Below are 24,172 nucleotides of genomic sequence, written 5' to 3'. Positions count from 1 at the left end.
AAGGATCAAATGAATACAGTTCAGGTGCATATCTTGAAGTGCCAGTGATTATCTTTAAACATTTTTTTAAGAAACTCAGAATTAACTTTTTTTTGTCTTTTAGTCACCGTGTTTATTAAGATACAGAATTTTTTACTTCACTGGAGAGCAAAAAAAGAAATGAACACTTTCATGCTTTCGTGATAACAAAAATAAATGGAAGCCATCAACAGTGTTATGGAAGAACAGTTTATAGTCATCTCTATTTGACACTAACCTTGTAGCTTCTTCTTTTACTTTCAACAATCTTTGTTCACTTTTTTCAGGTGTATTGTCCTTCTGCTTCTCAGCTCCATCTTTCATGACACAGTTATTGATGTTATCCATAGCATATGGTGCATTTTTTGATATCTACAACATAATAAAATGTTAATGCATTATATGGAAAGGCATTATCAATTAAAAACTGGTTTTATACAGAGATCAGAATAGTCCATGAAAAGCTGTTTTTCTTTGAATTCATGGCTAGTGATCAGTGACTGTTGGGCAAATGTTCATTTTTTAAAGTGAGGAAATATTTCTGATTAGTGTTTGGCTACTAATCATTTCAGCCAGCTCACAGGTAATGATGTCTTTTGGGTAGTCAGTAGTAACTTATAATGAACATGATACAGTGCAGTAAAACACTCTGGGGGAATACTATTACACGGACATTTTCCATATATTTTCCCACTTATAATGTAGCACGAATATACTTCAATTTCTGTAAGAGGGTTTAATACTGTGTTCAGTGAATCAAAAAACAAAGCTGCGAGAAGGCAAGTTCAGTTTGAAAACCTTTTTTTGGAGTATTCTCTCTATGTCAAAGAAAATAATTACAGAGTAGTTTTCAAATGCACAATGAACACGTAAGAACCGGGCTCCCATTGACAATGAGACCTAAGTGCCTAACCTGCGAGTATATTGTTCAAAATACAATATATAATTTTTCCAGGAAATAAAATACTTTATCTCTGAATGTCTTCCACAGATTTGACCTGTTTATATATAATGGTTAATTTTAAAGCTAAGCCAGGCTACAGATAAACCTAGTAAAACAATTCAAGAACAGAATAATATGAACCGTCTTTTTAAAAGTGCCTCAGGTAACAAAGGCAGAAATAATTTTACAGAGCAAAATCTAGGTTCTAACAAAATTGTGGTAAAACCCCATTCATTCAGGGGGGGCTAGCACCCAGAGTCTAATTTGGGCTAATGACAGTCTTCACTACCATCTTTGAATACCTATGTGATGCTTTGATTTAAAAGTAAAAGAACCTTCAAATATGACATTGGTTTTTATTATTTATTTATTTAAAGTCCTTGTCCCCTCCAAATAAAACAGACCAAAATAAATCTCCTCTAACTTGTGAATAATTGCTTCAGGGAACAAATCACTGACATTCAGTGAGAAGGTTTCAGATAAAAGCAGATTTACTGCAAACCTCTCTCCTAACGAAGGCCTTTTGAATCATCTAGGCTGGGTTTTTTATTTTCATGCAGGATGCTCATTGCAACAGATAAAGGAAAACGCAACTCCTGCTTTTAAGTTATTTTATGTTTTCTTGGGAAGTTATTTCTGTTCTTAAAATTGCTGGCATTTTGACAAGGACTAAGTGCTTTACTAGCAGAAAGTGAGAAATATAAGATCATCTTTTTGTTATAAAATGAAAAGGATGATAGCAAACATTTTAAACATTATAAACACATCCATTTGGGTATTGTACACTTACATTTTGGTTTAGCTAGACTGCAAATAGAAAATTAGAAAAAATGATGCTCTGAAGGCCTATTAGAGTTACATAACAACTGCTATGGCTAAAGTCATAGTCCTGTAATTGAATTCTGCATCTTGTATTCTTATATTTTTATTGCCTTCAATTAAGTCATAACATTCATGCAGGAAATGCAATATTTATTTTGTATTTATTCACAAAAGCCTCATTTCCCCAAGATCTTGAGAAAAAACAGACAAGTAATACAAGCCTGTTTAAATTATTTAAGTTCATATTATTGCTGATGCTTTTCACAAACTCATATCGTAAAGTGAGAATCTTTTCTCACTTTAGGCAGTTTGGACAGGACCGCAGTGGTCGGGATGCAAGCGGCTGCCTTTGCGGACCCTCTCCCACGCGCTCCTCCGTCCCGCAGCACAAGGAACTCCCTTTAGGTAAACGAATACTCCCTTCGCTACACACACAACTGGCGAAAGCCGGATTCCTGATCAGATTAGGAGCCTCGCGTTTCTGCAGGATTGTAGGAAAGTTTACAAGTTCCTGAGAGGAGATCGGATGACGTTGCGGACAGTTATCAGTCCCTCGCAGGACGGCAGGTGCCAGGCCGGTCTGTACGGTCTGTTCCTCTCCAGGACTTTGACACCACCTTCTAGCTAAATTAAACACCTACTTGTGCAGTGCAGGAGCTTGAGAACAGCTTAGCAAACAGACCTCACGATGTCAGGACATGGTACACAGCTTGGTTTTGATCACTTTAAAACCGTTTCAGAGAAAACAGTTCTAAAACCTATCACTATTAGAGGAAATGCTCATAGTGAGGTGTAGACTTGTGATGGGCAAGACACGCTACACAGCAACGTCTGGCCTGCAGATTTGCAGGTGGAGTATTGAGTTTCCTTTATGACGGTATGTAATTAGATAGGTCGAGAGTCAGTATGAAGAATACGTTGAATTTCACCCCGAGCAGAAGCACAGAATAGATACGTAAAACGTACTCAAGTCTATAGATATAAAGGTGGAGCATGCACGACAGCACAGGGAAGTTTAGCATTAACATACATACAAATTTCCCCAAGTTTTAGAATGTATAATTTCAAATCTAGGATACTGCATGAACAGCAGTTGTAATTGGCAACATATTCTATATTTTCAAAATTTTCCCTATCTGATTTTTTTTTTAAGTGTAGAAATTCATTTACCTTTTATTAAAGCTGAAGGAGGTATTTGCTCTATCTCTTATTACTACAGAACAGGAAAATGCCTTTCACCTGTAACTGCAGTATAACATGTTTAGCAGCCCACAGGAGAGCGCTGTGCTAATGGCACATGTAGCTACAACTCATTACTGTGTCTGAGCTTCGAGAACACGGCTCAGTGGCATGGAATTGTATCTTGAGTTATCGGAGAAGTTACAAACTTGACCATCACAACCTATTTTTGTAAGTGCCACCATCTCACTTTTGGAATTGCCAGACCAAGAACTCCATCAACGTGACAGCACAGTCCTTGGGAATTATGTGGGCTGGTAAGTAGAAATAATTGGAGATACTTTGGCAGTATTTCTTCCATTTTACTAAAATATAAATTTGATTTTGTGGAAATGTATCAGTCTTATGAAATATGTTGTTTGGAAAGCGTACTTACTGGTTTTGCTCACTTCCTGGCTGTGTGCACATAGTGGCAACACCTGTATCTCCACCCCTCGACTGCAATGTGAGCAACAGATCACCAGAGCCTGAGAAAAGGGAGGCCAAATGTGTGTTTTCTAATTACATTAGCAAAGTTTTGGGAGGAAAAGCAGGTAGGAAAATAGAGCCACTTGGTAAGAAAATACTGTAATTCTAGGAAAGAGGGCTGGCAGAAGCTCAGAGTAGCTGAAACCCTGTATTTCGATTGCGCAACAAGGAAGGGCAGCTTCAGTTACCTCCTCTGCCTCTATCAAAAAAGCATCTGGAACCTTGGCCTTACATTCTTCTGCCAGATGTTCTCACCACTGGGTTGCATAATCTCTCTCTCTTTAAACGAGGGGATATTCAGTTATTTAGAGAATACAGCTCTAATAAGAAATACTGACTCAATAACCTTGTAGAATGATCTGGATGGAAGAGCTAAGTCAAAGCCCTATCTCCAAATTAGATTTCTCACATTCCAAGAAAAAGGTCCTTAACACTTGGTTGTAGAGTTAGGCCCTTCCCTCATAGTTTTCTTGTAAAACTCAAATTTTTTGCTTCTGTTCTGCAGGGTAGGACACCTTTAAAAACACAAAAAAATACTCTATGAAGCCAAATTATTTCCCAGACAACCCATCTTACCTATGCTTCAAATTAATATATTAAGTTCTGTGCTGAGAAAAACAAAGTGCTTTAAAATATACCAATACATGTTGCAGTAGATTTGAAGTATTTCATAGGCACTTCATTTTTCTCAATGGAAAACCTCACCTCCAAACTGACTTGCAACAAAACTGTAGCAACGTACAGATTTTCCTGTTTCACTATGCTAATTATATTTTAAATAGTACTGCTTATGACTAAGCTTCTGTAACTACGCTGCTGCAGAGGAAGTCAGTCAACTAATAGAAGGAAAATGCTACAGAACAAACCACTTTCCCAGAACTGTCACTTGTGACATTATCAATTGAAATAAAGAGAAAGCAGAAAATAAATGACATGCTCATGTTGATTTGACATATACACACAAAATTTACACAAAACTGTCTACATTTGGGAAATCTGATGTATGCAATGGCAACTGTAAGTAACCATTATTCACCATTCCGTGCGTTTATCAAAATTACTCAAAACTAGGATGATCCTAAATCTAAGACAATTCCATAATTTTAGGAAAAGTATTTAAAATTTTATAGTAAGTGTAGCTGCTTCTGTTCTGTTGCTGTTCTAACACAAAAAATTTGAAACCTAAAAAAATTTTTCCTTTTGTTTAGAATTTCCCCATAAATTAAAAAAGGCATTTCTGCTGGGAAACACAGTAACAAAAGGGAAAAGAAAATACAGAAATAGAATAAGCTGGGATTTCTGACTAGACCAAATGAAAAGCTATTGCAAATCAGCTGCTCTTCAGCAACTTGCCATCCTCTACCCTGCAATAAATGCAACATAATTTGAAGTGTAAGAGAAAGAGGGATGAGCTGTTCTGCATTTAGTGTCAAGTAAAAATTAAATTCAACAGTTAGTATCTAGCAGCTCATGACTGGTAATACCTAACTCGATGATAAAGACACTTTTTTTTTTAAACTAAATTGCAAATCTAAGACAATTCCTGAATTCTAAGTCCCTAAGGAATAAAGCAATCACATGGCAAGCAGGTCTTAACATGCAAAACAAACAAATTTATGATCAAAATCTATTCCTCTTGTTCATGTGGGTATTCAGTATTAAAACTTAAGTGTTTAAAGCAGTCCTTCAATAAATAGCCATTTTGAATCTCACTGTAAATAATATGGGCTGTGATAGGTATTTGTATTATATAAAAATTCTGTACGTACAGATTCACCGACAAAAAATACAATTTAGCTTTGATTCATATATAAGAAATGATTTTATGACTATTTGGGAAGACTTTACAATAAATGTGTTCCTAATGCACATTGTTTAATGCCATCTTTTCATTCATAAAGGAATATTTTCTGTAACATTCAAGAAATACGAAACTGCTTCTAACAAGAAGACGAGAGAACAAAGATACATGCTACACATAAGGGCAAAGGTTAAACACTGTCAGTATAAAAATATGAGACTGATTCATACATCCTTTATTAGTTTCTAGATTTGTTAGATACTAATGTAAACTATATTAATAAAGGAGCTTAATATGTCCAAAAAAATCGTTTATGGTACTATAGTGCCCTCTTGTGTTAAATACGCGTATGTACATTCAAGAACACAACCTCACATAGCATTTATATTATTGTGTATCATTATCATTTTAAGTACTTAAAATTTTTACAGAAGAATATGAAATTCAATAATTTTTCACTGAGAGTGAACACGTTATTCTCTCTGTTTATATATGTATGGGAACACAGAAGGGGAAAATGAGGAATGTTTAAGCGTATTAAGTATCAGTGTACTTGCTCCTCCTCATTATTCAGAATTCACTTCTTCTCTATGCTAATCCAATTTCTATACTACTGAAGATAATCAGTCAGATCGGCCAGAATAAAGGCCTTTTGACACAGAGAGAGCTTGCCCCGTAGCTTCAACAGGATGCACAGAAGGGGAAACCAGGTAACCTTTATCTATCAGGAAAGTTCTCAGTGCTGCAGCAGGAATTCAACTAAGTCTCCAGTAAGAATTTTGATGTTCAGAGCTGACCCCTACTGTTCATAGCAGGAATATACATTTTTTCTTACACAATTTGCTTTGGGTCATGCTGCCTCTTTGAATATCTTGGTATTACCCTTGATGTTGAATATTGCTGTACAACAAACCAGTTTCCAGAACTGTGTCACTTATACCATCAGCTAAAGTGAAGAAAAAACAGGAAATAAATGACACATGCTGCTTTGATGCATATATACAAGAATACTTTTACATGGGAAAGTCAGTGCATACAATGGTAAGCATATGTAAATATTACTAATCCTATGTAGTAATCAGTCAAATGAGTTACCGATGCCAGTAAAGTCACTGATAAAGTACTATTGTTTATTTTGTGATTTAATGACATCAGGATTTCACCAGTGACACTCGTTATCCAGCCTGCAAGTTGAACTTTTAAAACTTACAGCTGTACCTAGTTTGCAGTCAACTCTACTTGTGTAAATAAAAACAGCACTGCAAACCTATTTTGGCACCAGAGAAGTTCTGTTTTACTTTTGCTTTCTTTCTTTCCTTCTTTCTGGCCAAAGACATTATCATAGATGGAAGGATTACATTGATGTGTTTATTTAACTTTCAGGACAATGAAAAACAGCAATGAATACCCACTGTCTCAGAAAATTAGGTTAGAATGTTTGGTAAATGAAACTTTGGTAACAACTCTGTTAAAGATGCATGAAGTGGAATAAAATCCTGCTCTTCCTAGGCATATCAGCTCCCAAACAAATTAGTACTGTACAGAAAAGTCTGTTTAAATCAAAATTTCTATTGTACTAAAGTGACCAAGTAAAAACCTTAGCACTGCTGTTTGGTGAGGAAAAATAGTGGGGCTATAAACATACTGCTTCTTTGCCAGCAGGTTGCCTCTGATATATTCCTGAGGTTCTGTGGGTTAGACAAAGTTCTGCTGTCAGAATTAAGGAAATTAACTGGTGAAAAATACCACAACATGTGTGAATAGCGAGGAGAAAAAGGGTTGTATTCACATGAATAAGTTGCCTGAGCCCCTGTATAGTCAATGCAAACGAAAAAGGATGACTCGGATCACTAGTGTTAGGTGCCTGCCCTCATCTATTCACTAGGTGCCTGGGGTCCTAACTCGAGTCCTAAGTTAGATGCCTAGAATTACACGGTGTGAACCCATATAATCTCCTATTTGATCAACTTCAGTTCAAAATGAGATTTCTCCGTGCACTGATGCATTTAGTAACATAATTTGGCTTAGTTTCAGAAATATGAGCAAAAACGAGAGTGGATATAATTCATTTTAATTAAAAACCTACCGACATTTCAGACGAATTTGGGTACTTCCACACTTTTAAGGTTAAAAGTAGTATGCCCAACAATCATGAAACTGAGATTAAAGAATTCTTCACAGTAAGACAAATACTGTCACAGCATTTTAAGCTCCTTAAATGATTACTTCTAAATGCCTTACTCAGTATCGATGTCACACTTTATTTTCACACCAAAGCATTGAAAAATTCATGTGTATTCATTTTCAGCATCTCAACTTTTGCAATACTATATATAAGAAATGACATTAAATGGCAAAACTAATGGCATAGCTTGAGATTTTGTTTTAACCACTTGTTACTTTGGAAAAGACACCAGAAGTGAGGTCCTCTCCTTTAGTATGCCAGCATTTACAAATTCCTGGAGGAACCAGAAAATCCAGCCCACTTCAATCTCAGTTTGGCAGAGGCAGCATCTCATATTGGAGGCGTTCAGTAATTAAAAAGTCATATTTAAACATAAGCACTTCTGTTTTAACGCCTCCAAGCAGCCTGATGATTGGAGCCACTACAGATTTTGAATAGCAGTTTGAAGGATCTAGCAACTCCTACGCTGCACGTGGGGCTGCAACACTTCATGCAGGAGCTCTAGTCCACATAGATATCTGAAAAAGGGTCTGCAAAGCCACAGACTTTTAAAGTGCTGGCATTTAAAATCTTGTTCTTCTCTCTGTCACACTAGAGTCATTAGAAATTTTAAGCTTAAGCATATGGTCTATAAAAAAAAGTAAAGCAAAGGGTCTCATTAATGGATTTTTTCCAGTGTGCTACCTTGCTATTTTCTGTTACATACCATATCTGCATTTGCAGGTGAAAATCTCAACAATGTTTCTTTCTTCTCTTTCATCAACTTTGCGCGGCTTCCCCATTCTTGAAGCATTTCTTCATCTCTGAAAAAGTTAATTTATATCAAAAATGTAAAGTTGTATTTTAAGACGTGAATGCTAGTATGCTTGTTTGCATGTGTAGCCACCTATAGCTGAACAATATATGACATGTATCTGACATCCACAGCGATTCTCCAATTGTTCTTTGTTTCTGTCCTAAGTATCAGGCTACTTCTCCCTGACCTACTGTTGTCTGATATATAATTGGAATAATTCTGTTCCTTCAATTCCACTGTCTTTTTGAAGTATTTGTCAACTATAATAACGCCAAATAAATTGATACTTTAATAAACTATATACATTGCCCTCAATCTCATTTTGTATTCTTTCCTTAAAGCCTCTTCACTCCTGAAGTCCTCCCAATATTTTCCTCAAGGCCTCTATATCCTGTCTATAACTGTGCATAAAATTAAAGAACAGGCACACTGAAATCCGATGAGAAGCTAAACAAACACTTCCCTTGTGTGAACATTTCACCTGAGAGTGAACGAAGGTAAGTGGTCAGCCAGATTTCTTTTTGAAAAAATACAGCCAAGATTAAAACGTAGCACAGTTCACAGCATGCAGAAGCTCAACCTTACTCCCAAAGGTCACTCCACCACTGTGCACAAAACTGGTTAAATGAGGCACAATAGAAACAAAGACTCGTTTTCACTAGCACTGGCCCAAACACTTGCTGCCCAATTGCAAGCATATAAATATCAGATTTCTTAGGCACAGAGAATCCTCTACAACTGAAGCATTCCCTCACTGATGGAAAGGAAATGGGAACCAAGAATTCTCTTTCTGCTCCTGTCCTGACATTTTCCCCCTTTCTTCCAGTGCACTGATACCCAGGGAACGCCACCAAAGCACGTAATCTGAAACTCAAACACACAGATATACTTTGCGTACTCCCTCAAATCCAGAGCATTGCCTTTCATAACCGAACTGTCTTGTGCTTCCAGGAGCTCCACTGAGAAGCATTTGTTCCATTCTATGAAAATGTAAAATCCATATATAAGAAAAAAAAGGTATAAAGATGATACAAACTAGGACTAATATTCAGTCTCATTTCTTGGGTGTAGTCTGTAATAAGTGTATTTATTCCTGAACAGCAGTCTAAAAGTATGCATATGGTGGAAAAAAATGCAGAAATAAAAACAAGGTGTAGTTCTTTTAGCAACGTTTGTTCAATACATATACTTTTATTTTTAAACTGTAAAAACTTCACATTTTACATGTCATATGCACAGTTATTTGCTCTCTAGCTGTAGACTGCTGTCAGCAAAGATAAAGTTACATTTGAGCTTATGTGGAATGTAACGTACGAAGTATGAATTAACTGACAAGGATTTCTTCTCTATTCAGTTAGAATGGGAACAGAGCTCCTCGGTCAAGTCAATGAGAAACCCGATACCTCACCTTGTTGCCTTGGAGCACCCCACACTGTAACGAAAGGCACTCTTTGTATTTCCACTTGTAGTGCAAAACTTTTTACTATTTATAAGGAAAGAAATCATTTAATCTGGACAATTATTAAGAAGCTAAGTAACAACTTTTAAGAACATTGACATTATAATACTTGCTTTTTCCTTTGTTCAATTAAAGCTTGTTTCTCTTTCAGCTCCTTTGCTGCTGCCAATCTGTACGCTTCAGCTTGCTTGGTCTGAATCATCTTATCGAAGGACAGAAACTCAGGACACTTATCCCTCTGTGTGGACATCCTCCTTTTAAAATGAACAGTTTGATAATGTTAACTAAATAATGCATATAAAACCGAGCACATTTAAGGATGGTGATAAACGCATTCAAAGTGCAAATTTATAACTACTACTGATGCTTTGCCAAACCATAAAAAAAACACAAGAATCAAAACTATTTGCCCTTCTTTGTCATTTTTTTTTTAAATATAAGTACAATAAATCCTTAAAACATAGGATCTTAACTCAATGGCCTGCCTAACTAAGCATATGAGTAGGGTATTTCATTTCAATATAGCCATTACAATATTTAAGGCCAAAAGCACAATTTAAGTAATTTGTTAAATTAGTTACCCCATAAAAAAATACTGTGGAGCTCACGGATGTATTATGGGGGGGGGGGGGGAAATAAGCACAAAACATGAATTCTGAAAGTTTTTTCTATTCTGTTCATACTCTGCTTTATAAAAAAGGAAAAAATTAACCTGAGAGTTACTGATATCAAAGACAGTATAATATATACTGTACAATGTAGATAACAATGAAAAGTAAGGAAATGAAGATTTCAGAGTAGTTTACACAGAGGCATACAGTGAAGACAGACTGCCACCTGCAGGTTCTTTTCATGTAAGAAAAGCTAGAGGCATAATAATGAACATATAATATACAGGAAACTCAGTGAAACTCTTAAATCAAGAAATCACTGTTTATTGGAGATTTTCCCCTATCCTCTCCATGCTAATTGAGCATAGGGCTTTGTGCAACTGAAATACACGGTTTGATGGTTTTCTGTAGGTGACACCGAGTGAGGGGGAAAAGGGGAGAGGGAGGCAGGAACAGGGAAAAGGAGGGAAAGGGAGAGAAGAAGATAGAAAGCAAGAAAAGAAAAAATTTCACAGAAAATGTAAAAATTCTTCTCCTAATTTTGTTTGAAATATGAAATTTAATGAAAAAGGCCAATATTTAAACATTTATTTAACTTTAGCTTATTTAAAACTAGTGCTGAGAAGTAATTTTACACAGCAGTAAACATTTTCCTGAATATTGGGGGAAAATTATTGACATCACGGTAAACATTGGAAATACTTATGAGAAAAAATTAAATTTAGAAAATTTCCAGTGCATTTACCCTCTCCTTTACACAAAAGGATACTTCCTTTCCCTTTTCCAGAAAGGATTCACAAACCAGTTCTCCCAAAGGTAGTTTATCATTTATCAAATGCTTTGTATGCAAATGCAAAGGAATTTCCTGTATTATCCTCCATTTAAACATAGCTATTAACCATACTACACATACTAGAAATGCAAAATTAATATCTGTGGGAGCTTTCAGTCCTTTGTTAGTCTCCATTATCAAATTCTATTGATTTTCAGTATAATGTGATTTGGAAGTTTTTTTAAGGGTAGAATTACCAGAGTGGGAATGGAAACGGAAGTAAATAGGAAAATATAAAAGATTGATAGTGGTTTTTAATTTCGGAGAAAAAAATATTTTTGACTTTTGTTTTCTATATACTTAATCATAAATATAATTTATCCATCAAATTTGTATTTGACCATAAGTAGAATGCCACATATTAAAATGCTTTTATATTTGCCATTAGAAATGTAGAGTTTTTTCCAGCAGTTGTAAGATATTTATTATATGCCATTATGCGAAACTTATAGTCACCTGTAAAGACGAGCTGACTTGGAGTAGAGCTGTTCTTTCTTTCTGTGGTTTTTCCCTACTTCAGTAAAATCATGAAGTACAACAAAATGCCGGTTAGCAAGAAATTCTTCTTCTTCATTCTTTATAATTTCATCTTTCAACTTCTGAAATCTTAGCTTTTCCTCTTCATTAGGCCACTCATCTGATAAATCCAAACTGGACTGCAACAATTCAGTTAAGTTCAGCTTTTCAACAGCTGGCATTTCTACTGGAATTAAAAAGAGATTACTGCAATTCTATTTATCAGTTAAATTAAGTCAGAAACTTTTTCTAAGCAAAACACAGTATTTTCCTGCACAATCGATCTAACAGAAGTGGGATGTTGGTCTTTTTTCTTTTAATGCATATTTTATTCTCAAAGATTTTTCATAACGTTTTAAGCAATCTATTCTGGCAAAACTCGACAGTCTACGGATATATGCAAGCAGAGTAGTGGTTTCCTTTTGTTTCATAATTTATGTATCTCATAATTTGGTAAATTTTTCACCCAGTTTTTTATAAGTTCCGCTATATGGAAGCTGATTCAAAGTTACAATCATTTTTGTGAAGTGCTGAATACCTCTGACTTATTTCGAGTGTAACAGCTGGAAGTCCTCAACACCTCGCAGAAATACTCAGAGTCTCAAACAGGAGTCCCTGCTCTTATTTACTGAAGGTCCCTAGTTTCCTTTTCTGTATATACATGACTCGCAAAGAGCGATTCGGTGTCACCACAGGAGCACCTGCCTTGTTCAAGGGCTGATCCGATACCTGGGGAACTAAATGGAGAGTCTGCCACAGACTTCAGCAAGTTTAAATCACGACTTTATCGCTTATATTGTATAAATGACAATGATTTCTGGTGCACACAGAGTAGGGGACACAAGCTGAAAATCCCACTTATCTCTACTTTGTATTCTGAGAGGAAAAAAAATCCTGGAAATTATGACTAATGTAATACTTATACATACTAGGAACAAGTTAAGGGTTTCTAAAACGTTAACTTTTATCTCACTTTGCAGTTTTATGCAACATTTATAGTCTCTTAATGTGGATTTGGGTATAAATACATATTGCATGAACTGTATTTCACCGAAATAAGGGTAGAGTTCTGTGCATGATCCAAAAAAATGTATTCCATGTATCAGAGGATAAGGCAAAGCAGGCAGAGATACAATAATCATTAACATGCTGCAAGTGCCTGTACGCAATCTGTGAGTCAAAATGGGAAAGACCTTTAACATAATCAATTTTAATATGTAATGTAATACAAAAAAAAAAACAAAAAACCAAAGTATTGATGAAAGCTTTACTGCGGCTTGCATTTTATCCTAACTGGTACCTCAGGTTAAACAAACTTAGCATTATCTCAAATTACTCCTTTATAGGTATTAATCTTTACACACAACTGAACTTATGCAGTAATCTTTCATATTTACATAGGATGATTAGAGCACATCTGTGCTGCACTCAAAATTATGATTCACACTTATGTCGACAAACCTAAATTATCAATAAATAAATGACCACCATAGGATTCATCCACTGTTTTGAGCAGGTTTGTAGCCCAGACCTGCTGCTGCCAAGCAGTAACAGCAGTAACTGCACAGCTAAAGGCGCTGCAGCCCACCTCCGACTGCAGCGTTGAGCCGTCTAAGATGTACAGTAGTCTGGTTCTACAGACACTATACACTTAGGAGGTTCCCCAAATCCTACAGAAGAAAAACCCTGGATTTCATCTCCCTCTTCTCCTCACATCTAAGAGAAAAAGCATTATTCCAAGACAAATTCTGTCATCCTCTCTGCATGAAGTATGTATATACTACTTCTTACACACTGCTCTCATCCAGCATGAACAGATGGGCCATGTGGGAGGGAGCAAAATACTCTTGAATATTACAGAAGGTTCCCAAACTTCATGTGCATGCCCACGTATTCCAAATATTAAAGTCCATGGGATTATTTTTCTTTAAATACACCACTATCTAAATTAACATTAAACAACACTGTAACATAAGTAAGTTACGAAGCTGTCCCAGTGTACTTTATAATTATATTTTGTCATTCAAATCTATAGTGTTTGAGTAAAGCAGAAAAACAGCATGCAGTCCTACATTTTTACGCAGAAATAAATCAGCAGAAAAAAAGCTTTTGATTTGATATTTTGAAGAATATTAAGAAAATCCTCAACATTTTCAAAATTGCGTAACACTGAATGGTTAAAAGAAATAAACAACTGGAGTGTTTTAAATATATTACTTATGTTGAAAGGAAACAAAACAAATACAATATAAACAATACACTATTGTCAGAAACAATTCTGCTAATTCCCAAACAAAACCCTCACTTCACATAGTATCTTAAAGAGTGATCAACTGTAATTAACTCTAAATTGCTAATGCTGAATATACAAAGTGACTACTGAAAATAATACAGGTTAATCTTGCACAGATAAAAGGTAGATGACCTATTTTCACAGTTTGTACATCTTTAAAAGCAAAACCCAGAAAACCTTTCAGTTGATTACTGTATTCCTAATACTAGTATCAGAATTTGTTTTGAAAATATGCTTAGCCAGATTTCTAAGATGAGTATTTTCTTGCATTTAGGGTTTTACCTCTTTAACCTAACATAAAAAGACATGCTTTTGTTACTAAACTTTTTCCCTTAGGTAACAATTAAAAGATTAATTAGTTTCTTAATTGAAAAGAGGAAAATTCATTATCTGTAACAGTAGAGTAAGAATCTGTACTCTACTGCACAGATACTTTGCCTCAGTTTTGCATAATTTATTTGCTAACTAAAAGTCCACTTGAAAACTACGGAAAGCTTAGTTTAATTGGACTAAAGCGTTCCAATATATTTCAACCATGAAAAAGATTTATTACACAAATACTTTCAAAGTCTCTAAAAGGCATAATTTTGAATATTCAAGATGGACATTAATTCTCATTTGAAATTAATGGTAGATGTTTGAGATTTTATTCCCATTCCTGAATGTTTTTTCCCTCTTTCAATTCTAAAAGTTATTTGATGCAAATATCAATTAAACACCTATACTTCACATTAGGCCTATGTCAAGAAAAAAACATAGGCTTCTACTACATTGAGCACAAATTAAATTAACAGTTTTTTCATGTTAGTACTCTTTGCAAACTAATCTAGCATGATGCAGCAGTGAACACGACAGAGGCTGTAGAAGGTGCAGCAAAGAAAAGAAATTAAATGAATAGTGTATATTTTTATACTTAAAATGCTAGTATTTTATGAAAATCACTAATGAAGCTCATCTGCTTCCCCAGGCCACTGACTACCTTGCTAAGAAGACAACAACTCCTTGATTTTCTTTCTCAACGTTTAGCAATGGCCTGTGCTGCTTCTTGTAGCATAAGTAATTCTGTGAAATACAGAACTTTAAGGTTCTATCCCTACATTAAACTAACAACTAGCCTTTTAGAAAGACTAATATATATTTAGAAGAGCAATCCTGCATCTTAAATGGCCTGAATCACTGGTTTCCTTCCTGGAAGACGGTGTTAACTTTTCAAAATTATATCCGATGTAATAGTTTGAGGCAGGTATCAGGAACACCCCGTGCAGGCAGGAGCTGGGCTTACATCCTAGCACAGCCCCTCCAGTTAACCTCGCTCTTGCCCTGCAGTAATTCTTCCAATCTAGCATGATCCTTTCCCGAGGAGATATCAGAAACAGTGTGAAGCTAACAAAATTTGTGGTCTGAAATAAGCCTTACTTTGGTCTTCAGAGAAGACAGTTCAACTCACTAATCCACTGAGCTACTTGTGTTCCCTAATATGGCTGCAGATTACACAAAAAGAAGTACTCTTGCAAGTAGAAGAGTCAAGTTATTTCATAGAAGGACAATACAAATGATATCTAAATCTAGAACCTCATTTGAGATCCTGATGACTTAAAATGTAAGTAAATGTATTTTGGGGCATGTTAAAATAAATGTTCACTAACAGGGAAAAAAATAGTACAAACCTTAAGCACTGCTAAAACAGAAAAACCTGTGAGCATAGAAAAATGTATTACTCACTCTTGATTCATAAATAATGCTAAGATGTGGTGAAGTTTGAAGGCATATAATGGTAAATCAGAAACACTGCTGGGATGTAATTTATCTCAAAACAAGAACAAAAAACAAGTCTTAAAGCAAAAAGAGGGCTAATCATGTGAAGTTCTGGAAATATGCATGATGCCCTGCAATTATATCATACAATAATCATGGAATTAAAACAAATAAAAATACACAGACTTTATTTTTAAATCAGTATTTTGACTTCACTTTCAGTATCATGGTATTTCGACCTGATGATTTTATATTTCACCATATGGCTTAGCATTTTAAGTGGTTCATTCATCCTCTGGATTTACTGCGTTCCCTTTAATGATGCCACATTTTAACATGCCTAATTCCCATCTGATATTAATGGCATCCATAGTAATTAGGCTTCATTAAAGGAAAGCTTAAGTATAAAAAGAGACCTTCAGTGGGAATATGCCCAATATTTCCATTATTAATGACTTCTGGAATCTATCTGACCATAAATAATGCAGATGTTGTTACATCCTTTCATCTCTGCTGACAACTTTAAATTTTACCCTCTAATGTAAATTTATAACTACAATACTGAGGGGAAAAAAAAGGAGAAAGGGTAATCTGTAGATAAAGGACAAATTGTGCTTGTCTTTGAAGAGTGTGAGCTCAAATACAATATGAAAATACAGAAAACATTATCAGGCTTCTGATATGTGGGTGTACAAAATCAATTAGTTTGTAAAATTAATTATGGTGTATATACCACACTAAACTTTACAAAAAGTAGGTCTGTACTTCAGACTGTATATGAATTTGATCATTTTGTTCTTCCTGACATCCTTGTGATACACAGGCAGAGAGAAGGAACTTTCTCCCCAAGTATTTTCACATTTTCCTCTTGCCTCCTGCAAAGACCTCAACAGACTAGATCCTCGGTCCAGCGAAGCCTCCTGAGACTCTGGCTACACAAAGCAAGAAGGCCGATTTCAGAACCAATTTGGAATTAGCTGACCAACCGTGCCTCATTATAGCAGTCCCCTTACCCAGGGACTGCAGGAAGATATATGTTGGCACTACATACAGTAGTAAGAGGCCCTTACTTGCTAACCTCCAGCAGCCCCTAGCACCTGGAACAGCCCTCCCTGTACAACTGCAGGCAGCACCAGCTCTTTCTCCTTTATCCACCAGGCCTCTGACAGCGTCACTGAAGGCAACTAGATCAGTTTCACATTTTGTTGTTGACAGTTATGTCAGGCTATTACTGACCTCCTCAGTATTTGCAGTATTTTGAGTATCCGAACCAGACTATTCCCTGAAGTAGAAGCTACGCTGACTGGTCTATAATTTAATTGACTCTTTTTTTTTCTTTTTTTCCTCTAAGCTGGGTACTATATTTCCTTTTTTTCAGTCTTACGCTAATTACATGTTCTCTTTCAGTTCCCTAATATCTCAGTTGCCCCTATATCCAATTTCTTATAAAATATAATCTACTTATATACTTTTCCTCTCTGTTCTTAAGTCACCTGCATACAGATTAGGGATTTTTCATCTTAATGAAACTGCCCAGCCTTCTCTGTTCATGCTTCTTTCCTGCCGACTCTAGAGAACCGCCGTCACTGAAAACAGTCTTCTGTTTCTCTAACCACATCACACACCATTAAGACTTCCTCTTATTATACAAAACACAAACTCTCCTTCTCTTAAGGGCTTAAAATATACAGATTGCTTTATCGATAACTGAGCAATTTTTTCCATATCTGTTTCAGCAGTCAGTATCCTTTTCAGATACAGACCTGATGACACTAGTGAAAAAGCTAAAAGTGAAAGCATTCCTTGGTTCGCACTTTTTTCCAAAACAAATTACAGTAAATATGCACAAATACATATCCAACACACCTGAAGCAGCTGGCTCTATACAGAGTTTTCCATTCCCAGAATTTCGAAGAAAGCACAAAATGGCTTTTAATCCCTTCTGTATGACATCTTTAGGTGGAAATTCTAGGGGACAATGTCTCAGATTCAAGGCTGTCAATGAAGTTAAGTTTCCTGTGAAAAAATGATTCAATTCAGAGAATGTTTTGAAAGACAGGAGAGTTTTCAGATTCAGATTTATACAGCTGTTGAGTCAAAAAAGTGAATGACTTGTATTGATGGTGATTATAATGATTTCTATGATGATTACCATTATTACATATGCAGATACCTTGTACCACTGTATTCATTTGGCCAAGTCTAATGGTTTTTAAAGATAACAATGAGTGATGCTTTTATATATGCATAGTATTATGAATACTGTAATATCTAAGATTATTATCTAATTCCTGATGGGCTGTATTTCTCCTTTCAAAATCTCAGGCTATTCAAGAAATTAACACAGACTAGACTGAGATACATTAAAATGTTTGTTTTCTCCTTGAAAGTAACTGCTAAAAACTTTAACATTCTCGATTTGCTTTGTGTAAGACCATCATCAGATTAACTGAGGCCTCTGTGCACAAGAAGTTCAAAAAAAAAAGAAAAAAAAAAAAGAGAGTTCAAACCCAGTTCCACAGTTTGCATCAGATGCAAACAGACATAAACATGCCAAAGTATTTTATCACTTCAGTTACCTTTAAGTAAAACTCAAACTATCATCTTCTCTGCCAAGAAGTTATGCTTTCTCTCAATGTAGGAATGAATCTTTGAACTGAACCAGAAATGCAACATCCATCTTATAAACCAATTTTCCCCCCATTCAAGACAAAATGAGCTTTCTCACAATAGCTTAGCTAAACAGTACCACCTCCCCGGCAGCTGTTCTTGTGCTCTTCTACTTATAAATGAATGGAATTTGTGGTGTTCATAGATCACAATGTTTTTTACCCTATATTAATTCCTTTCCTTTTGTGTGAATGAAATTAAAGTTTTCCTTCTTATCTTTCCAGTGTATTGCTCTGATTTTCTCGTTCTGAAATTATCAAGTTCACACTGCTTCTCACTCCCAGGCCCACCGTTAGCTCTTCTTGCCCAGGGAAACCAAGGGCGATCAGCTCCTCACACCAGACAAGAGTCACATAAATCTTAGTCTCCCAAGAGCTAATGAGTTCATGCATCTCTCAGGCCTGCCTCAGTCGCCTGCTTCTCTCATAAGCAAAAGTACATGCAGTGCAGGTTACACATTTAAAGAGAAGAGGACCAGCAAGACTGAAATTATCCTTCTTTTCATGTTCTGCTTGCTGTCTGGGGAAATGGGAACAAAATGCAAAATACACACAATCGGTTTCAGAAATTAGATCTACTTTCTTCCCCAATAAATCAGGCTACATTGAAATAAAATAAAATTAGCAATTTTGCCTCACTGACTAGATTTGTAGAGTGAAATAATACTTTCAGTCAGTTAAAAAAAAGCAGTGTTTTTATGTGGATCAAAAAGTTAAGAGTTACAATCTACTGTTAAATCTTTCAAAATATAAATGTACCAGGTTTCTAAAAGAAAGCTGCTATCAGTATTTTGTCATGACATTATTTATTTTAAATTGCATAATTTATAATAATTTATTTAGGAAGCGCACCATTGACTAGATTCAGGTTTTCAATCAGAATATGTTTTTCACACTATATTAATAGTGTCACACTTTAAAACTCCATGCACAGCTTGACTGTAGATCAGTTTAACTTGTCTCACTTTGTACAGGTTCGCTGCTTAAAATTCTAAGCAGGTTTGCCTTCTGCTTTACTCATTACAGTATAAAATAGTAGATTTGTTCTTTGAAAATTTTTTTGTATAACTTTACTTGCGGGAATGACAAATACATTACTAATAGCACAGTTATTTGATTTTAAATTACCAGTAATTAAAGCTGAAAGGAATGTTATAAAACAAATTTTACAATGAGATTAACAACTGCATTTGACATTAGTTCTCTAGAAACGTCAACTAAAGCGCACTTTGTTGTCAGTATTGCTAAACAGAAGAAAACAAAAACCAGCATGAGAATAACTGAATAAAGTGAGCAGCTGAAGTAGGTACTAGGGTTCTCCGGGAAGCTGGTGAATACAAAGGAATTCTTCCAAGCACCAGGATGGAGAGAACTGTTGGATCCTTCTCGGTCCCTTCCTGTGGAAGCAAGACTTGAGATCCAAGTGCAAATGGATTCTCTGCATCAAGGAGATAGTAGGTACCACCTTTTATACATAAAAATATACCAACTAACAGGGAATATTCAGCGCAACACCCTCTTTTTGTCACAGAATGTAGAGTTGTTCTAGTTTCAATGCATTTGAGAGCAAATGCACCCAAAAGTAGTATTTCTTTTCAACTACATGCTAATTTCCTCATAATTTATCTAGTCTTTTGATCATCCACAGGTCAGGGCTGACTGATAACTTCTTAGCAGTGTAGGAAAAATTAAGTTTTGCCATCCCAACACCAACATAAAAGCAACTTTCTTGAGAACTGAGGCAAATTCAATTTAAATCTTGGTCAAAAACATATAAAACACTTTTTTTCCCCTCCAGAGACTGTAGTTAGAACTAGAATTCTCAAATTTTAATCAGAACTATTATTTTGAACTCTGCTGAATTCAAACTCAAACTGAGAACTGATGAAAACCAGAACTGTGTCTGAATCATTATTTTGAAATTGCACTCGCATTGAAACAGAATTGATTTAGAGAAACTGGAATTGAACAGGAATGGGATGGAAAGAATTATTGGTTGAAAACCCTGGGGAAACGTATTTTGATGAAAATTTAACTGCGTGTGTACCACATGCTGGCTGCAAAACAGATAATGTATTACCTTCTTGCTGTTTACAAGGGAACAGTGCAGAATTAGCATGCCAATGGAAGGAGAAAAGCTCTAAGGAGAGGTCTAAAAGAGAGGAATTGCCTGGCATCACAAATCAATGGAAACGCTCCAGGCAGAAAAACTGGTCAAAAAAGAAAAGAAGAATTACTTGACTACAAACTAAAAATACAACAGATCTGCAGTGCTGTATACATAATTATGTTAGAGTAACAAAAGTATATAAAATTGAAAATCTATGTTTAATGCACAGAGACTAAATATGTTGTTGTGCAATTACTGCTGTTGGTTTTGTGAAGAAATATATCCATAGAGTTCACATATGAGTGTATCTTTGTCAAACAAACAAACTTTCCCAATGCTCTAAACAATCATATTGATTGCTTACAATATAGCATTGATTATAAGGAATGCTAAGGTTTAAAGGTTTAGAGGTTTAGTGAACAGGTTGCATTCTAACATTCGAAAAACAAAAATTTGCTAAGTGAGCTACAATTATGAAAATGCCTTTTCATACAGTCATGATTCACAAATTAGAAAATTACTTCAAATAATCATAAAACACAATGTAGAAACGAAAGAGCTACATTACCATCAAAAAGAAATGGCTTTGAAAATGTACCTTGTAAAGAACTATTTGGGAATGCAATTAAATTTAAAATAGTTTAGTCCTAAGAAATTAAGTCTATTTTTAAAAAGAAATGATCAAAATGAATCATACAGATAACTTCCGTATTAGAAAAATGAGATCTCGATTTTATCTTGCTGAAAACCACTCAGGTTTAACGGTTTGAATGTAGTGGGGGAACTACGTGGAACATGCACGTTGCTAATCACAGTGCATGATGTGGCGGTGCACATTAACTTGCACAACTGGGAGGATGGCAAACTGGTACTCTACCTTTCAGCATTCTTGTACAAATAATTTAAGTAAATTTTACAGTGTACCACCTACTAATACTAACATTATTATGCAGCTCCTATTAAATGCTTTTCTTTTGTAGGTTTAAAGAGGTTTTGTAGGTTTACAAAGGTTTTTTTTTTTTTTTTTTTTTTTTTTAAACAGCACATGGAACTAACGCATGGGCAGTCAGGTGACTTATTCAAAGTCAGGTAACTTTGCTGTTCTTATCCAGCAAGCCAGCGGCAGACCTGGAAACAGAATGCATGTATCCTCAGTCCCAGCCACCACGCAGTGCCAGCTGAACTACTACATAGTACATGCTGCGAAGCCTGAGAGATCATTTCTGGAAACATGTTGGCTGGCAACAAGTTTTGCATCTCTGATAATTAAATTCAGAATAAATGACAGTTCTACACAAATCAGATGAACTCGCAAAAATATAGCCACAGGTAAATAATTAAAGTGTTCTGTTATCATTCGAACTTCAGCTCCCCTTCCAAAAATTACGTTCCAAATAAAATTCCAAAAATTTCATAGAACAGGTAGCTTTTAACAGAAATGTTCAGTAACTGAAGGTAAATGTTGCAAATCCATTCCAGATTTAGATAAAAAAGTACAAAAAGATAGAGACTAACAACTGAGATAAGTTATCATACATCATCCCCCCAGACTTGTCTCAGTTTATACTACAAACTTTTTATCTAGCGTTTACAATACAAACATCATGAAGTTGGTGCTCTACTGATTATGAAAAGAGAAGCCAAAGAACCATGGAATGGCCACTGCAGGATGGTAACTCCAACGCGAGTTAGTGCTGGAGCCATCAGCATTGGCTCCTACTCTGTTTCTTGATATAGGTGGTTACGATGGCAAGTGTACAGACAAGAGAGCAATAGGGAAGGGTAGGAGGAAGAGTGGGCTGGGAATTAGCTCATGAAATATGATTTTGTCAGAAAAAGCTGTCTTGTCAAAACATGACTGTTTTGTGGAAATATACCAGGTTTCGACAACCTCTCACTGTGTCACAGGCACAATTCCCTAGTCTTCTACCAGCTTCCCAGGTGGACTGCTTGAGAAGCTCCCAAGGTCTCCATGACTGTGGTGAAACTCCACTTTGTGGGCTGACTGGGACATACACGAGGCTTAAAAATTCTGACAAGCACAGGTCCACAGCAGGGAAATGAAAAGCCTTTAGTAACCTGGATTAAGGCAGATCCTTGGATTATGTCTACACCATCCTTCAGTTAAGGTTCAAACCACCTCTCACATTATCTACTACTTAAGCGATGAAGTCTGAAGCAGCCTAGCTGCTGCAGGGGAAAGAAGGGGTCCACGGTTCAGAGGCACAGTGAAGACTGGCTCAAATTGTCTTACACCAACCCTCCAAAGATAAACTTGCAGGCTGCATATCATGCCATGTTTTTATTCTGCACCACCCTGTGCTAACCCACCTCCAGCATCCAACTACAAAAACAACCTTCAGAGTGGGCTGCAAAGCAACTCCCTCTGGGAAACTTCCCTGGCACCACCTGAGAGGAACTTGCTAGGGGTTAAACTCCAATTTGGGGATTAACTTCCTTTTCTCTGCGGCAAAGCAAGCATTAGGAGTTCATGCACAAAAGAAAAGGCTGGACAGACCTATGCCAAAACTAAGGAAGAAAACTAAAAAATCTTGTGACAAGAGACATAGCTATTCTTCTTTGAGACTTTCAGCAGACCCCTGGAGCCCATGCTGGCCACCCTTGACACCAGAGCACTACCTGGAACCCCAGGGCCTGCCCTCTGCCACCGAGGCTGGCTGTGGTGCTCTATCACAGTGCATGGAAGAGAACAAGTTGGGCGATAACTCTAAAGCCATCTCTCCAGAAGCCTCCACAGGACCCTCCACACAGCGCTCTCTCAGCTAGGGAGACAGCTCTAGGGTTTCTGTACGTACCACGTTGCAGGCAGCAAGGTCATGGACATACAGGCCTGCCAAGGGAACAAACAGATCCAAGGTAAGGCATATGGTACGACAGCATCACCCCAGCACAATAATCCTGCCAGTCTTAACGAGGATCCCCGAGACTGCTCAAAATAGTGAAGTGAAAGCAGGCAAGTTATTAATGCAAATTATGTTGAAAGTTCTGCAAGCACAACTGTCACAGCAGACTCTGGCATGGCTTAAGCCACTCCTACACAGTCAGAGGATCATTGCACCACCTGCTAATGAGCGTATACGCAACTTTGAAAAGCCTGGCTGCAGCCACCCTCTACAAATGCCTCCAGCCATCTGTCACCACTCCACTGCTGCCCAACAAAACCTGCCCTGAAAAACCCGCAGTGCTCTTTTCCAAGTGCTGTGGCTTGCACAAAACCTCAAACACAGCAGGAATACTGGCATCTTTTTTGTACCTCAGAGTTACAGAGATAGTGATAATGGGAGAAACAGATAAATGTCTCATATGGTAGGAATTCCCTGCAACTCAGGACCCACCTGGGAAACCTGTAATGATCAAAATGCTATGGCAGAAGAGAGTCCTGATTTAGCATCTGTCCAGAAAATCATGAAACAATTCACATGAAACAATTTTACTGCAGAAAGGCTGGTATACCAGTGGCCCATTCTACTTGGAGAGGTGCAAGGACGTTTAAATCATCAAAAATATATTTTGACTCAGTCGCTACTCAGCTCAGGGTAGAAAGAGCAGGGTTATTCCAGTAACAGGTTGTCTCGTGCACAGCAGGAACAGAACAGCTCATGCCCTCTATCCTTCCCCTTGTCAGGCCAAGCCA

The 24,172-nt window shown here is 36.4% G+C and overlaps 1 protein-coding gene across 1 annotated transcript in view; it reads right to left on the bottom strand.

The window, feature by feature from the left end:
• LRRC27 (leucine rich repeat containing 27) overlaps positions 1-24,172 on the bottom strand; it is a 37,605-nt gene that overhangs the window by 6,005 nt on the left and 7,428 nt on the right. The window contains exons 4-8 of the mRNA XM_067299630.1: positions 17,605-17,754; positions 11,631-11,877; positions 9,845-10,012; positions 8,183-8,279; positions 257-390 (exon numbers count right to left, since the gene is read on the bottom strand). Of these exons, the coding sequence (XP_067155731.1) occupies positions 257-390; positions 8,183-8,279; positions 9,845-10,012; positions 11,631-11,877; positions 17,605-17,754 (796 nt within the window). The remainder of the gene's footprint in view (positions 1-256; positions 391-8,182; positions 8,280-9,844; positions 10,013-11,630; positions 11,878-17,604; positions 17,755-24,172) is intronic.

Source organism: Apteryx mantelli, chromosome 7 (assembly GCF_036417845.1).
Source record: "Apteryx mantelli isolate bAptMan1 chromosome 7, bAptMan1.hap1, whole genome shotgun sequence".
Taxonomy (NCBI): Eukaryota; Metazoa; Chordata; class Aves; order Apterygiformes; family Apterygidae; genus Apteryx; species Apteryx mantelli.
The sequence above is the reverse complement of the archived record's forward strand: the minus strand, read 5'-3'. Positions and strand labels throughout refer to the sequence as shown.